This window comes from Dendropsophus ebraccatus, chromosome 5 (genome assembly GCF_027789765.1).
Source record: "Dendropsophus ebraccatus isolate aDenEbr1 chromosome 5, aDenEbr1.pat, whole genome shotgun sequence".
In the NCBI taxonomy this organism is placed as follows: domain Eukaryota; kingdom Metazoa; phylum Chordata; class Amphibia; order Anura; family Hylidae; genus Dendropsophus; species Dendropsophus ebraccatus.
In genome coordinates this window covers 63,894,377-63,912,372 of record NC_091458.1, presented here as the reverse complement: position 1 = coordinate 63,912,372, position 17,996 = coordinate 63,894,377, and the positions used below count along the sequence as shown (strand labels likewise).

Genomic DNA, 17,996 nt, shown 5'->3' with positions numbered 1-17,996 from the left:
GCTGCCTATGTGAAATGTAGAAATCACAGATGCAGATGCACATGCGTATGGGCATGCAATAACCACGGTCCAAATACGTGTAAATTATATTTAATTTCCCAGAATCACGTATAAAATCTAACTTTTATTAGATATGCATTAAAAGTAAAAAATGTACTAAAACAAGTGTTCTACACATATGAAATGGGCACCAGAATAACCATCCTGGGCACGCTGGGGGTAGTGAGTAATTCCTGTGGGGATGAGTGCACCATATCTGCACTGTGACTTTTTATCATCATGGCTGTCTTGGCAAACACTGTCAGTATATATGATTCATGCACTTGCCAGTTTCTGTGATTGTACCTGCTGTATGAGACTTTTCATCTTCCAGGATTGGATGTTCCTCTAGTACTTGCATGTGGCTTGTGACATAATAGGATAGTGGTATCTAACCTGAACCCCAAAGGACTGTCTCTGAGGGTCATTGCTGTCCCTATTGGTCATACATACAGTTTCTGACGTGTAATACTGCAGCCATAAAAGTGTACTCCTGACTGTGTGTGGTTTGTCTGTGTCTTGGGGTTATCCTGACCTGTCGCTCCAAGTGCTTATCGGAGGCCGGGCCAGGGTGAACACCCGACGCACACACAGAGTATACACACTATATCCCCACTTGTCTCCTACCCTTTTCTATATTTATCTGATTTTTCTATTTATTTAAACACAACAATTCTATATATTCTCTAAACAGTAACCACTGTGTTTTGTGAAGGTCTCCTGATGACTTGGATTGAGATAGAGATACCTGTTTATCGCAATTTTTTTCTGAAGTCTGGTTTTATCTTTATACATCTGGGCTAATCTATCCCTAAGTATACCAGTCTATCAGAGGGTCAACACCCTAGATCTGTTGTGAAGTGCCGATTTCATATGTGTAGAACACTTGTTTTAATACATTTTTTACTTTTAATGCATATCTAATAAAAGTTAGATTTTATACGTGATTCTGGGAAACTATGTGAAATGTAACTTTTTTTTTTTCTAATATAGTTTATGAAACTTTTTTATAATAATGCTGCACTGTTTACGGGGTGTATAAGATGGCTATAAAGTATTTAAATTATGGTGCTACTCAGGTGTTCAGGAAAGCTGAGTGATAACAAACATGACTATATATACATCTTATATGGGCTTTTTCCTCATTCCTGCAATGGCTAGCAGAAATTAAAGGGGTTATGCAGAATTAGAGACACACAGCTGCTTTACTCCAAAACAGTTCCACACTTTGTGGTATCACAGCTAAGCTCCATGCACTTCAGTAAAACTGAGCTGCAATACCACACATACACTGAGGGCAAAACTGGTGCTTTTTTACATAATAGGACATTTGTTTCTAATACTAGTTATCCTCTATAAAGGGGTTATCCCAAGAATATAAGGTATGACCTTTCCACAGAATAGCTGATGATTATTCGATTAGTTGAGGTCCATCCACTAGGACCCAAACCAATTATAAAGAGAGAGAAGTCTTGGACAAGGCTATCTTCAAGAGAACCATAAGTTAATGGGGTGTTATTCCTGGGATTACCCCCCTTTTTTTAAGATCATAACCACACATCCACTGAACAAATGCATAACACTTTACTTTACTGACCTGTCCTGTTCCAAAAGACTGCTCCCTTGGTATACAGTTACCTAGAACCTTATAGCTGACAATGCTATTCTATATAGAGTTCTAGGTGTATGTCTCTGACATAGTCTGCAGATGCAATGTGAGTACACCCTAAAGAAATTATGTAAGAGCAGTATGCTGGATATTTCTTGTGTGTAATCCTCTCCCACCCTACTCCCCTCCTACAGCATGTCTGCCAGTTCCCTGGCCAAAGCTGCTGCACAACATTGCTATACACACAAACCTATCTCCCTCACCCCACCTCCATAATAGCTATATATAAAGTCTAGTAAGCAATAGAATATCAACTTTTTTTTATTATCAATGTATTTTTTTTATTTTTTATTTTCTAGGTCTGGACTGATATTTTTCCGTAAAGGTGTGAAATCAGTGGATAAGAAAACCGGAAAAGAAATTCCTTACAACTTTGAAGATAAAATCAACTTTTCAGTGTTCCCTTCAATCCAAGGAGGTCCTCATAACCATGCAATAGCAGCAGTAGCCATAGCACTAAAACAGGTAAAACCTAAGCTGATTGAACACTTACTTTGAAAAGGACACCAGAACATTGTGGACTTTGTGCACATATCAACATTTTTTAATCTTCTGCCAAAACCCTTGGCTGTTAGCTGTTATTTGGTATGACAGAACACCAATTTACATGAAACTATTACTAGGCAGAGGAACCTTCTATGTCCATATGCACTAATCCATTGAGGGGTGCCTAAAGAATGCTTTCGAGTTCGTCATATTGCGGATCGAGCTGACAGATTACTGGGAGGGGCTGACGATGACCCAGCAGTCATGGTGCACATTGGAACCAATGATAAAATTAGAGATAGGTGCAGGGTCCGTAAAAACGATTTCAGGGACTTAGGCAGGAAGCTTAAAACTAGGACCTCCAATGTGATGTTTTCCGAAATATTACCTGTACCACGAGCCACACCTGAGAGACAGCGGGAGATTAGGGAGGTAAATAAGTGGCTGAAGAGCTGGTGTAGGGTAGAGGGATTTGGGTTCATGGAGAACTGGGACGACTTTCTCTGTCGGTTACAGGCTCTGTGGTAGGGACGGGCTGCATCTCAATGGGGAGGGTGCAGCCGTGCTGGGGGAGAAGATGGCTAAGAGGTTGGAGGAGTGTTTAAACTAGGGACGGGGAAGGGCAACTGCAATATAGTAAGTGGAGACAGTAGATGGAGAGCTGGGACTAGATTATGGAGCTGGGGATGGAGCGGCAGGAGGGGATAGAACAGTCACTAGTGATAAGAGGAAAGGAAATATGGACAAACATTAAATGTATGTATACTAATGCTCGAAGCCTCACTAATAAAGCTGAGGAATTAAAACTCATAATGGTGGAAGAGAAATATGATATAGTGGGCATAAGCGAGACATGGCTGGATGAGAGCTATGATTGGACCGGTAATATCCAGGGTTATAGTCTATTCAGAAATGACCATAAAAATAAAAAAAAGGGGAAGGGTTCTGCCTGTATGTTAAATCCTGCCTTAAGCCCATTCTGCGGGAGGATATAAGTGATGATAATGTGGATTCTCTTTAGGTAGAAAAAAGGGGAGGGACGAAGAATAATAAAATTCTAATAGAAGTGAGTTATAAACCTCCAAGTATAGTGGAAGAAGCAGAAAATCTCCTTATAAGACAAATAGATGTGGCAGCGAAGCAGGGTGACGTCATTATTATGGGGGACTTTAACTACCCAAATATAAGCTGGAAAGCGGAGACCTCAACTCCAGCAAAGGAAGCGTTTAAAAGATAATTCCTAGAGATGAGCGAACCTCTAGCATGCTCGAGTCGATCCCAACCCAAACCTTCAGCATTTGATTAGCGGTAGCTGCTGAAGTTGGATAAAGCCCTAAGGCTATGTGGAAAACATGGATATAGTCATTGGCTGTATCCATGTTTTCCAGACAACCTCAGAGCTTTATCCAAGTTCAGCAGCCTCAGCTAATCAAATGCCGAACGTTCGGGTTCTGATCGACTCGAGCCGAACCCGGTTCGCTCATCTCTAATAATTACCTTTCCCAACTAGTGCAGGAACCAACAAGAAGGGGGGCACTTCTGGGCCTGTTTTCAACCAATCGTCCAGACAAAATATAAAAAATAGAGGTGTGTGGGGGGGGGGGGGGGGTGTCACCTAGGTAATAGTGACCACAACATAATAAGTTTTCAATTATCCTTCAATAAATTGCTTAGTAGAGGGGCTACAAAAACATTACATTTCAGGAAGGCTAATTTCCAAAAACTAAGAGAGGACCTTGGGGACATAGACTGGGATAATGCCTTCAGAAGTAAAAGTACACAAGAGAAATGGGACATATTTAAGAGCATCCTGGGTAAAGTGTGTAAACGACACATACCATATGGGAATAAAAGTAATAGAAATTGGAGAAAACCAATGTGGTTAACTACAGCTGTAAGGGGTGCAATAAATGATAAGAAACAAGCATTCAGACTGCTAAGACGAGAAGAAGGTAGTGGGGAAGCATTGAGCAACTATAGACAGAAGAATAGAATGTGTAAAAAAACAAATAAAAGAAGCAAAAATTGCAGTAGGTATCCATCCTAGAGATTTGCAAGAATCTGTGTTAGACAGACCCTTATTCCTAATGTTTAAAGATTCTATAATGACAGGGATTGTTCCACAGGACTGTCGCATAGCTAATGTGGTACCAATACTCAAGAAGGGGCCAAAGAGTGATCCTGGAAACTATAGGCCCGTAATTCTAACATCTATAGTGGGTAAAGTATTTGAGGGGTTTGTAAGAGATGCTATACTGGATTATCTTAATTAAAATAATCTTATAACACCGCACCAGCATGGATTTATGAGGGATCGGTCTTGTCAGACTAATCTGATCGGCTTCTATGAAGAGGTCAGTTATAGACTGGACCTGGGGGAGGCTGTGGATGTGGTTTTGGACTTTTCAAAGGCATTTGATACTGTGCCGCATGAAAGGTTGGTCCATAAAATGAGGATGCTGGGACTAGGGGGGAAGGAAAACATATGCAAATGGGTAAGTAACTGGTTGTGTGATAGAAAACAGAGGGTGGTCTTCATGGAACATATTCAGATTGGCTTTTAGTTACTAGTGGGGTACCACAGGGGTCAGTGTTGGGTCCACTTCTTTTTAATGTTTTTATTAATGACCTTGTAGAGGGGCTACAGAAAAGAATTTCCATTTTTGCAGATGACACTAAAGAAAAGCAACAAGGATGCCTTCAGCTCATGTAAAATTGTTCAATTTTATTGTAGAAACTTCATTAAAAGAAGCAGCCGACGCGTTTCGAGCCAACCTGGCTCTTAGTCATGGCATCTGTACAACACATATATAGAAACAGGCTAAGTGTTAATATAAATTACAATACATAGACAAGGTTAAAACATATATCAACGTCACTGAAAACATACAAGCTTCACACTGGGTTACATGATGCAATATAATCACTATATCACTTGTGTTAATGTAGAAATCTATAAATATGTGTGCAGAACTCGTACTTGGAAAATGGTGTTCTTGATTTTCCAAGTACGAGTTCTGCACACATTTATAGTTTTCTACAATAACACAAGTGATATAGTGGTTATATTGCATCATGTAAGCCAGTGTGAAGCTTGTATGTTTTCAGTGACGTTAATATAAATCACAATACATAGACAAGGTTAAAAAACATATATCAACACTTAGTCATGGCATCTGTACAACACATATATAGAGACAGACTAAGAGCCAGGTTGGCTTCAAACTTGTCGGCTGATTCTTTTAATGAAGTTTCTACAATAAAATTGAACAATTTTACATGAGCTGAAGGCATCCTGTTGCTTTTCTTTGTTATGGATACCCCGGCATCCAGGGGCCAGTACCTTCATGCTCAACAACCTACTATTTGAGAGTGCATGAGTGCATACTAAACTGGGTCAAGTTATCACCACAGAGGAGGAGGATATCATATTGCAGAGGGATTTGGAGAAGCTGGAGGGTTGGGTGGAGAAATGACAAATGAAGTTTAATGTGGATAAATGTAAGGTTATGCACTTGGGCCGTAGAAATAATAAGTACAGTTATGTGCTAAATAATAAAAACACTGGTTAAAACTGCTTCCGAAAAAGACCTGGGGGTATTGGTGGACAGTAAACTCAACTTTAGTGATCAGTGCCAGGCAGCAGCTGCCAAGGCTAATAAAATAATGGGGTGCATCAAAAGAGGTATAGATGCTAAAGATGAGAACATAGTTTTTGCCTCTTTATAAATCACTGGTCAGACCACATATATAATACTGGGTACAGTTTTGGGCACCGGTATATAAGGACACAGCTGAACTGGAGCGGCTGCAGAGGAGGGCAACAAAGGTCATTAAGGGAATGGGTGGGTTACAGTACCAAGACAGGTTATAAAGTTATTTAAGCTAGAAAAAAGACTTCTTAGAGGCGATCTAATTACAATGTACAAATATATGAATGGACAGTACAGAGATCTTTGTAGTGGTCTTTTTAATCCTAGGTCTATAACCATGACAAGGGGGCATCCTCTACATCTAGAGGAAAGAAGATTTTATCATCAGCACAGACTCTGATTCTTTTACTGTACGACCAGTGAGACTATGGAACTCTCTGCCACATGATGTTGTCATGGCCGATTCATTAAATGAGTTCAAGGGAGGCCTGGATGGTTTTCTTGAAAAATATAATATTACAAGTTATGGGCATTAGATTTCTGGTGATATGTTGATCCAGGGATTATTCTGATTGCCATTTGGATTGAGGAAGGAATTTTCTCCTTGTGATGAGGCTATTGTAATCTGCCTCATATGGGTTTTTGCCTTCCCCTGGATTAACACAGTAGGGTTTCCCTAGGTTTAACCTGATGGACTCTTGTCGTCTTTCAACCTTATTAACCATGTTACTATGTATACTTTGTATAACTTGTTAAGTTGATCCTTGATTGAGTTGCTTCTCCCTACCTCTGTATTTAATACTTGTCATAACCAACAGAGCATAAGTGACAGCCATTCTATTTCATTTCTTGTCACTCTGCATCACTTTCCCCTTTGAATTCAATTACTACATCATATATGTGCTGCCGTTTGTGTCTCTTTTCATCTAAAACTATCTATAGGATGACTAATCTTTAACTTGCTTGATTGATCTGTGTTCCAGTCTATAGGTTAATTATAGAATTTAAATTTTGCTGCCTTTCTATGTCAATTCCATACATAATTTTTGCCACACTGTAATTTTAGCGTTTTAATGTGTCGTGTGTGTGTGTTTTTTGTTTTTTTTTGTTTTTTTTAAAGGTGTTTACAAACATTTTAAAATATATTTTTTCCCAAAAAATGTTAAAACCTTAACTAAAATGGTTTGTGTGTGTGTATATAATTTTTTTTTTGTTTTGTTTTACTGATTTTTTTTTTTTTTTTTTTTCCTTCTGATTTTTCCATTTTACTGTCTGTAAAATAATCCTAAAATCTTGCAATTTCCATTCTGACCAATAGGCTTAGAACTAAGCTGTGAATTCTGAGAATTATTTGAGTATTGATGCAGATGTGACTGCTGGAAAGTCACGTCTGCAGCATTATAGTGAAAGGTGATACCAGTAGATAGAGATGACAATAAATGATTTCCACAGCTCAGCCTCCGATGTAGGAAGGGTTCTGCACAGGTCACAGAGCATATTTAGAAACCTGTCCTGTACAAAGAATAGGGTCTGGCAATGTTCATTGTGTGGCTTGCAGTATAGCTTATCACTAAATTCTGTTAAAACCGCTTAGGTAAAATGGCTTTCCCCTACTAATAAAAAAGAAAAAAAACTAATTCCGATTAGAAAATAGAGATTAGAAAAAATAAAAATTTGTTTTAGTATCTGATTGCAATCAGTTAAAAAGAATAAGTAGCCTCCTCAGTGTTTAGGTTTGTTTTATTTTTAGGGGAGGTGTAAGGGCTATTTTACACGCTGATATGCGGCCAAGTATGGTTGCAAACTAGTGCTGACCAGCAAGCTCAGCAACAGACAGGTCCTTAGTGAACTTCAGGAACCAAACTAGATCCTCCACAATGGCGGCGCAGGTATAGACAGGGTAGTCAATGGTAGAATGAATAATGGCTACCAGTAATTTTGACTCCCAGCCAGGATAATATTAGCAAAAAATAAATTTATTAAAAACAGCGACGCATTTGGGCACTACAATCCATCAGTGCCTTTCTCAAGCCAGACCAGCAAGCTCGACATTTGCTTTCTGTGCCTTTTTTACAAGGCACCATTAAATGCATGGCTGGGCCGCATGATTGATTTCTGTATTGTTTGAGCAGCCATTTAAATACATTATTGGCCGCACATCTCCTGTTTAGGAAAAGATACGTGTGGCGGATGATGGTTTCACCGGCTGGATAAAAAAACGCTCAACGTTACTAAGAACACTGATTTAGGGATTTTCAGCATGTGTAAAAGGGTTTTCCGATTTAAACTTAGCCACGGGATAGGGGATAGCGAGGTGGAGACCTCCATGCTCCCTGGGGTTTTTTTTAGATCTCAAACCCCCCAACCACCATCACCCCCCCCCCCCCCCCCCCCCCGGCTCTTTTGTTATGAACTGAGCCGCAAGTTTGCGCGTGACCCACGGCTCCTTTTTCTATGGAGCCATGCTGTACTTGACTCTCTCTGGTGGCTCCATAGAGAATGAATGGAGCTGTGGGTCGCAGGCTGACCTGCAGCTCCATTCATACTAAAGGAGCCAGGTACCGATCCACAAGGGGGTACAGAGGTTGGGCCACCCGCAGTCTCATACTCGTCCCCTAGGGGATATGCAAAAAAGGGGTCAGTGGAGCCTCGGTTGCGAGTCTCAAAACACGAGAATTGCCAGATATCCCTAGCCTGTTGCCAAGGGTTGCCTCCAGATGGGGAGATCACCAAACCACCCTGATAGGTAGCCACACTCGGTTGTGAGTATTGGAACATAAATAAGGACACACCAGGGTGGCCCCTTTTGTGTCAAAGTATAACTCTGTTGTGAGTAATCTGACATGACAAGGGTTTACCAAAGCCAGGCATCCATCCACAGACAGCTGTTTCAGGGTATTTGCCCCACATCAGTGTGGAGCAAGATTCTGGCTAGTGGGGGCAATGAAAAGTAGACCAACAAAACACAGTAATTACTGAGCTCAGGGATATCCGTGAAAAAAATTTCAATGAAGTACTCCATGCACTCCAAGAGTCTCCATTAATACATTGCCCCCCTAGGGGACAAATAAGTTTTAATCGGAAAACCCCTTTAATGTCTGGACTGCATTACAAATAGTTTTGGTTATTTGAACCAGTGTAAACGTTAAAAAGGCTCAATGCTTGTGCAAATAGCTGACCCAGCTGAAGATTAACTCATTTAATTTTAAACTAAAGTGTTCTCCTATATATATAATTACATTCAAATATATTAATATAATGTGTGTGTGTGTGTGTGTGTGTATATAATATATATATAATATATAATGTGTGTGTTAGATAAGTAAGTAAATAATATAAATAAATTATATAAATAACATAATTTTTACACACACACAAACACATCTTTTAATAACCCTTTTCTATGCTGAATGGGATAGCGGTTTTGTTGTGCGTGAAACACCTGCTGACCGATAACCACAGAGCAGGTGACTCCAATTGAAAATGCAGTTATTAATCTTCTAGTGACAGCGCTTGAGAATACTGCAGGACCCAGACAACTGCCTCACCCTTAGAAACCATTAATTGCTGACTGCAGGTACAGGCACAACCCGTGTCTTAATGAAGAGGCCAGAATAATACATAGATGTAAAAGACACAATCTTAGGCTACTATGTTGATATACTAGTAAAGCAGAATACCTGTGAAGGAGGAAGGAGTTCCAGTTTAATAATGATATTAAAGAAACCTATATAACGATGCAATGTATGTATTTCATAGTAGTGACTGCAATGGTTAAAGGGCATTTCTGCATAAAAAAAAAACCAATATTGCTGGTGGAATGTACCTTTCCTAGTGACCCATGAGATAACTGTACCTAGGTGTGCAAGCATTCCCATATTGTTGAAAAACCATGCCTAGGAGTTTCAGCTAAAAATCTTAATCCTTATTCACTAGTTCCGTAATTTTGTCCATATTTTGCGGGTCCAGGATTGTGGACAAAATTAGTGGTCATTGATTTATATAGGGCAATTCATACTATCCATAGTTTTATGGATCCATCTGTCATGAATTGGAAATGTCCTATTATGAATCATAATTGCTGAAGGGATTGGCCAATAGAAGTCTGGTATCTGCAACATGCGTTACATCTGCAAAAAGGATGGACGTTTTAGGGGTTACGCATTTTTTTTAACCAGTTCGACTTTTAAGTAGCACTGTACAACTTTTGGTACAAATATGGACAATTGTTTTGTGCATTGGGGACAAGATTGCAGATAATAATGTATGGACCAGAAGGGAAAAAATTGTGCATGTGTGAATGATGCCTTATCCTCCATTCTCACCTGTATTATGTCAATGACATTCATATGAACTTTGTCTAAGTAAATCTATAAGCAGGTTAGAAGGATCTAACCTGCTAGAGTTATGTTAAGGAGACCTGGCTGTTGTTTGTGTCTAGAAAAATTATTTTATTCTATAGTACTAAAGTTGCAAAGAGGCTATTTTGAGCTCCTTAAGTGCAGAAAGAAACACCTCCGTACTACCGCCCCCCCCTTCCCCCTTCCCCTCCTTTTTGAGTCTTTGCATCAGACAATCAAAGCATGTTTTGGAAGCACAGCTGGATATATGAAGGGTACCATGTGTCTCCTTGATCTCACAGTGTCAACAGTTTGAAACCTGAATTAAAACTGACAGATTCACTTTAATATGTGAATGAGGGGATTTGGTGCAAGAAGGTTGGTGCAGCAGCATGGCCTCTTATGAAAACATATAATTGTGTATAAATGTCACTCTGCCTCCGTTCACTGCAGAGCACCTTATTAATATTCACAAGGAAGCGTGCTACAGCAGCCGGTGGGTGGACAGATCAGTGCACTAGGGGTATAGGTCCACCTTCAGTGCACCAAAGGTTGATCAGTATTGGAGTTAGATCCATCTAAACTGCAGCTAGATTGACTTTAAGCATCTGTTTGCATAATTCTGCATTATATATGGTAAATAAATAATGATAAAAGCCAATCTTTCTTTGACACTGCAGGCCAGTTCTCCGATGTTTCGTGATTATGCTGCGCAGGTCCTGAAAAATGCTAAGGCCATGGCTGCCTCCCTGCTCAAGAAGGGTTACACGCTGGTTTCAGGTACAGTAAATATGGACAAGGTGGATCATGTTGTCCTGAAAGTATTTTTACAATTTTCATCAAGAAATCTAGTTGTTTTTTTTTTTAAGAAGACCTGTTACTAAGGATGAGCAAATTTACAGTAGTAGCAAATCGCTTAGCTAAGCTCAGCCATCGGCTTGTTAGCCTGCTGCCTTTGAACTCTGTGCCGCTCCACTGCAGGTGCCTGAAAAAGCTGGATCCAGTCCTTGGAAACTTCTCCCAGTTTCCCGGGACTGGATCCATCTTCTTCTTTTTTTTTTTTTTTTTTTTTAGGCACCCAGAGCGGAGCCGCACAGAGTTCAAAGGCAGCAAGCTGATAGCCAAGCCTAGCAAAGAGCTTAGCTTTGCTAGTACTGTATATTTGCTCATCCTTACCTGTTACCTCTCCTTACTTGTCTGTTTTAGTAAATATGTGTATTTCTCATGAAATACTAGTTCCGGGATATCTTTTCTTATAGCTCTGTGTTGTGCCCCTGTGTTATTCTTACTAAAAACCTGACTGAATAACCCCCCCATGGGTTACCAGCTGCGAGTGTAATATCCCTATCTTAGTTATAGGGATAATTACATGATCTGTCAGGTAAATTCTTATTAATTACAACTAACACCTTTCTGGCTGGGGCTCTTAAGAGTCCTTAGGGTCAACCAATACTCCACAAAGTCGGTCAGTTTTACAATTCCTATTCATTGCCCCTTCCACTTTCAGGCTAGAGTTACTTCATATCTTATGGAGGGTCAGTTGGATCTACAGAGCTTTAAGGCCCTATTCCACCAACAGATCTGACGACAGATTATCTGCCAAAGATTTGAAGCCAAACCCAGGAGTGGATTTGAAAAGAGGAGAAATCCAGTCTTTCCTTTATGACCTGTTCTCTGTTTATAGTCTGTTCCTGGGTTTGGCTTCAAATCTTTGGCAGATAATCTGTCGTCAGATCTGTTGGTGGAATAGGGGCTTTAGAGGGTATTTATTTTTTTTCTTATTGCTAATGAGAGGGAGGTAAAAAAGCAGGAAGGAGGGAAAAAAAAAAACAAAAAAAACAGTCCACGCATTCATCCATTCCCTCCTTCCTCTCTTTATTCCCTCCTACTTCCTTTTCATCTTTTTTTTCCTTTCCTCTTTAAAGCGGTCTTTTGATTTTACTTACTTGAGTTGAAGTTCTCCAACTTGCCTGGATGGTAGATCCGCTACTATAGAGTGATCTACCCCAAAATCTTTTGCCCTAACTCACCGAATAAAGGACCTATTTCACAGAACGATTCATAAACTCGCTCCAACGACCGCTCGTTAACGATCACTAAACTTTTTTTTTTAGCCAACGATAACACATAACACACGTGGAAATGTAAACGATATATGTAGTTAAACGATTATTTTGTGGTCGTTACATGGTCGTTTAAAACGTTTGCGGGGTGATCATGACCATATGACACACCTACTTGTTTTTAACCTTTTTACAAACGACTGAAAGATTTCTAATTTTACGAACTGATAAGCAAATTTTTCGACATGCTGAAAAACAATTTTGAACGACAATATAACGATTCCACCTTTGTTATTTGCCTATTTACACCTCTTCCACGAAGCGATTATTGTTAAGGAGCGGTCGTTGGAGCGAGTTTATGAACGATAATCTTTCTGTGGAATAGGGCCTTAAGCAGATTGCTAACAGGCCTATGCAAGTGCAAGGATACTATCCTCCAATCTTTACCCCCTACTGAGCTTATACTTGTCTCCAGGGCTTGGGTTGTCCATTGAGACTTATAAAGTGGGAGAGACAGTAATTTCAAACTGATTTGCAAACAACCAGAACAGCAGAAAAACAGGACATCACAGAGCAATAAAAGTAGATGACCTAGAATTTATTTGTGGGCACTGCCTGTAGTTACCAAAACAGACAGCAGTGGTGACTTTTGCATTCTGTTTAGCAAATTAACCATAAGGGTCTAATGTAGGGATGAGCAAATTTACAGTACTAGCAAAGTCCTTTGCTAGGCTATGCCCCCAGCTTGCCAGCCAGCTGCATTTGAACTCCTTGAAGCTCTGCTCCGGTTGCCTGGAAAAGTTGGATCCAGTCCTGGGAAACAACTTCCAGGTTCCAAGGACTGGATCCAGCTTTTCCAGACATCTGGAGCAGGGCAGCATGTAGTTCGAAGGCAGCTGGCTGAAAAGCTGAGGGCAGAGCCTAGTAAAACTCTTCCACTAGTGAGTCAGCCTTTTCTGTCAGGTTAATAAAACTAATATTTTATTATCAAATTATTGAATTCTAACATTAAATTTGTGAGTGGATCAAAAGATATTTAATATTGTGAACACAACACTAACTGTTGTTGTGTTAGGGTCTGAACTTGCCAGCCAGCTGAAGAAAGCACTACTTTCAATGATACTTTTAAAATATTATTTCAATCTTAGTGGCCTATCCCAAATTGTTTCACTGCCAAAGCAGCGTCATTGGTGAATGGGATGCAAGTAATTCCTAAGGGTGCATTTACACAGAAAGAAAGATTATCTGACAGATTATAATCTGCCAAAGCCAGGAATGGATTTGAAAAGAGGAGAAATCTCAGGCTTTCCTTTATGACCTGATCTCTGTTTATAGTCTGTTTCTGGCTTTGGGTTCAAATCTTTGGCAGATAATCTGTCAGATAATCTTTCAGTGTAAATGGACCCTAATTGTTTCCAATCTTACAATCTGTTCCCCTTGCTATTTTTCTATTTATATCTTTGAATAACTTTTTTTTTTTTAAATTAATTATTGAGAGTGTGATGAGTGTTTTCTTCTCTTTTAGGAGGTACAGATAACCATCTGGTGTTAGTAGACCTGAGGCCCAAAGGTCTGGATGGCGCACGAGCTGAGAGGGTGCTTGAACTTGCTTCTATAACTGCCAACAAGAACACATGTCCTGGTGATAAGAGTGCTCTTACTCCTGGTGGCCTACGGCTGGGTATGTGTGCTTTCTATGTAATTCCCTGACACCAGATATTGCAGGTCTTCTTTTTTATATAGAACAGAATTTACCTTTTGCGTTACAATGTCCAAGAAGGGTCAGAGTGCGATGAGGAATCCCTGACATTCTGTAAAGTTCTGATGTGCCATAGAGGCATCCTGCATGTTTATAACTTTGATGGAGACCCCACTGATTCTTGGCATTGATCAGCTGGACACTCTGTTTCCTTATTTTTCGTCTTTTTAGTGACCTCTGAGTACATTTCCTTAGGGTTGGAGAGAAGTTGAAGGCATGCAGTGGTGCTCAGCCAAGAGACAAATGACCATTTACTTATATGCAGCCCATCCTGTGGTCCAAGAAGGACAACCACTGACAAGGACATGGAGTACTGAACGCTCCTTATTGAATGTGGGGAGTAGACCATAGCCTGTCTGATCTGATTCCTCACAGAAGCTACTGTAGGACGAATATTTGAAAAAGGTGTTACTGGTTGTGGTTGTAATAGGTGTGAGAACATACAGGGCCTGATAGCTTCCTGTATTTGACATTCTGTAGCTGCTGACCAGAGTACCAATGCTGACCCCTGTGCACTGCTGAAAATGCCTATTGGCACAAGGGCATCTGAACTTTAGCATGGAGCAATCAAAGAGAGAATCCTGGTCTGATACTCTTTTCAAAGAGCAATACATTTTTTTTGTAATTATTTGTGAAACATGACACCGTTCATGGTGATGACATGGCCAGTTTAATTCTCCAGAGGATTAGAAAAATGTACAGTAGCTGCTTTATTCCAAAACACAAGAGTGATGGCAGCCTCAGAACTCACACATGGTCCTCCTAAAGTGTATAATGAGAAATGCTTTAGATTTGCATCTTTTTCATAAAACTAAGTATGCATTATTCAAAGCTTTAAGGAATCTTTTATCATATTTATTTTTTTTAAGGTGCCCCCGCTCTTACATCCCGCAATTTCAAAGAGGCGGACTTCGAAAAAGTGGTTGATTTTATTGATGATGGAATCAAGATTGGTCTTGATGTGAAAAGCAAGACAGGTGGGTGATATGTGGTATAATGGCACACTGTACAAAAGGTGTTTGTGGCTGGGCTGAAAACAATCCCCCTTCGTGTTGCCCAGTCCCAACATTTGTTTATTGAAGTAAATAGGAGTTGAGGCTTCAGTACCCTGGTGTCACCACTACACAAAGAACAGAGCCAACTGCTTCCAGCGCTGTTCTCACTGTAGTGCTTGCACCAAACAGCTGATCTCCAGGGTACCCAGGTAATGGCTCCCCAACTATCAACTATGGATAGCTTATCTTGTGGATAGACTATCAGGGTTTTTTTTTTATCCTGGACTTCCCCTTTAATTTTTTTTGGAAACTTTTTTGTAGTCTATGTATAGATTTCTGTAAATAAAATGTTCAGAACCATTTCTTTTACATAACATTACCTTGCTGTGATCCTGAGATACAACCTCTCATGGGGTTATGTATTTTAGTCTTTAGACCAAGTACTTCTGACATTTCATGCAGGGAAATACCAGCTGTCTCACTACATTACGGGATCTTAGTAGTAGTAACTGTGAGCTGTCTGCCAACAAACCTGCTGCCTGTTTTTAGTAGTAACCAATGCACTTGTAATATGTAAGTTCATATCACAGATCATTCTACTTCTTATGCACTGCATACTTTTTCATTTTGTCCTCCTCCCCTTTTAGAAGCCAAATTTTTTTTTTGCTGAGCTTTTTTTTTTTTTTTAATAGGACCATGTGTACTTTTCCCCCATAAAATATATTGTGAACTAAAAAGAAAAGGGTGAAATTAAATAAAAAAAATAGATGCACTTTTGGAAATGTGAGGGCTTCTTTGTTACATTGTTTAAGGGTGCTGTCAAAATTGTTTTCTTGATTTGCTGGGTCAGTACAATCATGACAATACTCAGTTCGTGTATTTTTATGATTTATTATAAGGCCACGCTCACACTGTATTTTAGCATTAAACAATGGCTGTTGTTGCAGGTTGCAACAACGACCCTTGTTTAATGACCGTGATTGATTACATTGCAGTGTTACATGTTTGAAGTCTGTTAATTTAAAACTTTGTACGACAAAAATACTTTAATAATAAATCCCAGCTAGAGGTTAGCGAATCTACAGTAGGAAAGAAGCCCTTTGTTCCTATCTGCATTCCGCTCATCAGGCTGCGAGTTTTGACGTCTTTTCCACTCCGTGCTGCTCCTCCCCAGGTGCTGGGAAAATATAGATCCAGTCCTGGGAGACGTTTCCCAGGACTAGATCCATCTTTTCCCAGCACCTGGGGGAGGAGCAGCATGGAGCAGGGCAGACTTCAAAACCCGCAGCCTGATGAGCAGAATGCAGATCTGCAGAATGCAGATGGGAACAAAGGGCTTCTTTCCTACTGTAAATTCGCTAACCTCTAGCTGGGATTTATTATTAAAGTATTTTTGTTGTACAAAGTTTTAATTAAGATAATTCATAACACAATGGTTGAGCTAAGTAATTGGTGTGCATGTATAAACAATTATACTGTATAACTACTGGTGTTATTGTATCTAACATTAGTTAATAGATACTCTGGGGTGGCTAGTGTGTGAATATTACATTAGGGAAAATAAATCATTTAGAAGATTACTAGTAGCAAATCTAAACACTTCTGTAGCCAACATGTAGTTCCTAGGTTCCTGCGGGTCATTGAAAGCCACTTTCTCAACTCATGGAATAACAAATTCTTCTGTGGGAAACTAAACAACTTTACGCATGTTTCACGTGAGGTTAAGAGATTAATAAAACGAGTGACCTCTTATGGTCTGCCTTCCTGTGTTTCCCAGTATCTACGTGATACTTTGTGGCTTTGCTTGAACTTGATAATTGCCTTCTTGGAGGGGATTGAGATCAGAGGTGGGCTTCTTGTCTTCTCAAAGAGCTTCTCATTTGGAAATGTTTTACTGCACATGGGTAAGCCTTGTAAGCCTACGACATTGCACCAATATTCTATAAACATTTTTTTTTCTTTTAGCCAAATTGCAAGACTTCAAGAACTTCCTTTTAGAAGACCAAGACACAGTACAGCGCATAGCTGACCTCCGTCAGCGTGTAGAGAAATTTGCCCGTGCCTTCCCTATGCCAGGGTTTGAGGAACGTTAACTATCTGTTTCTAGGAAGAAGGCTACTTCATTCAGCTGTCTGTACCTTGTCAGTACCTTTTACTTTGGACATGCTTTTCCCTTACTTACTATGCATTGCTCATACTCTAAATCTTTTTCTACTTTTCTGCTTTTTTCTGACGCAGACTTTTTCCACCAGATTCACTTTAACATGCAAGAACTAAATATTTAGAACTGTATGGACAGATTGTGTAGACTGCAATGTCTAGTGACTGAATAAAAGCAATAACCTCTATTGTGTGAACTCCATCCTATGTGAAATGAAGACCTGTCAACAAGTACCACCTCAGTCATTTTTTTTTTTTTTTTTTTTTTTTTTTTTAGACTTTGCTATGTACGACATAGCCATAGTCTTTTTTTAAGATCTTCAATAAGGCTTTTTGCATTATTTTGGTATTTTATATGATCAGTCATGAAAAACATTATTGACTACTATTATTGAAAATATAGCGTACCTCCAATGGAAAATGAAAACAGTGCTTAAAAAGCCTCATGTACAGAATCATTGTGAAATGCTTGAAAGCTCAGCCCCTTGTGCTGCAGACGTTTCATTCCTTACTAATAGATATTTATCATGTTACGGATATAGTATAGCTTCAGCCGGATGCATGCAACATTGTTTGCAACCACCTTAAATAAACTGCTGTGTGACTAAAGGTGCATATACACCTTTGATTTAAAGTTGATGAAAGTGGACGATTTCAATCAAATTTTTCATTTGTCAGGTTAAATTCGACAATTACCAATGGTTATTACCCCCAAAATGACACATGGTTATTACCCAAAAGGGAGTCAACCAAATTTTTCGTTTTTGAACAAAAGTTAGGCAAAAAAACATTTGGTGATGAACAATCATGGAAAAATGTTCTCGGAGTATTC

At 39.5% G+C, this 17,996-nt stretch overlaps 1 protein-coding gene across 1 annotated transcript in view; it reads left to right on the top strand.

The window, feature by feature from the left end:
* The window catches only part of SHMT2 (serine hydroxymethyltransferase 2), a 52,067-nt gene extending 34,899 nt beyond the window's left edge, over nt 1-17,168 (top strand). Inside the window, exons 8-12 of the mRNA XM_069972277.1 lie at nt 2,008-2,173; nt 10,868-10,967; nt 13,776-13,931; nt 14,879-14,986; nt 16,970-17,168. Of these exons, the coding sequence (XP_069828378.1) occupies nt 2,008-2,173; nt 10,868-10,967; nt 13,776-13,931; nt 14,879-14,986; nt 16,970-17,097 (658 nt within the window). The 3' untranslated portion in view covers nt 17,098-17,168. The remainder of the gene's footprint in view (nt 1-2,007; nt 2,174-10,867; nt 10,968-13,775; nt 13,932-14,878; nt 14,987-16,969) is intronic.
* The last annotated feature ends 828 nt before the right edge of the window (nt 17,169-17,996 follow it).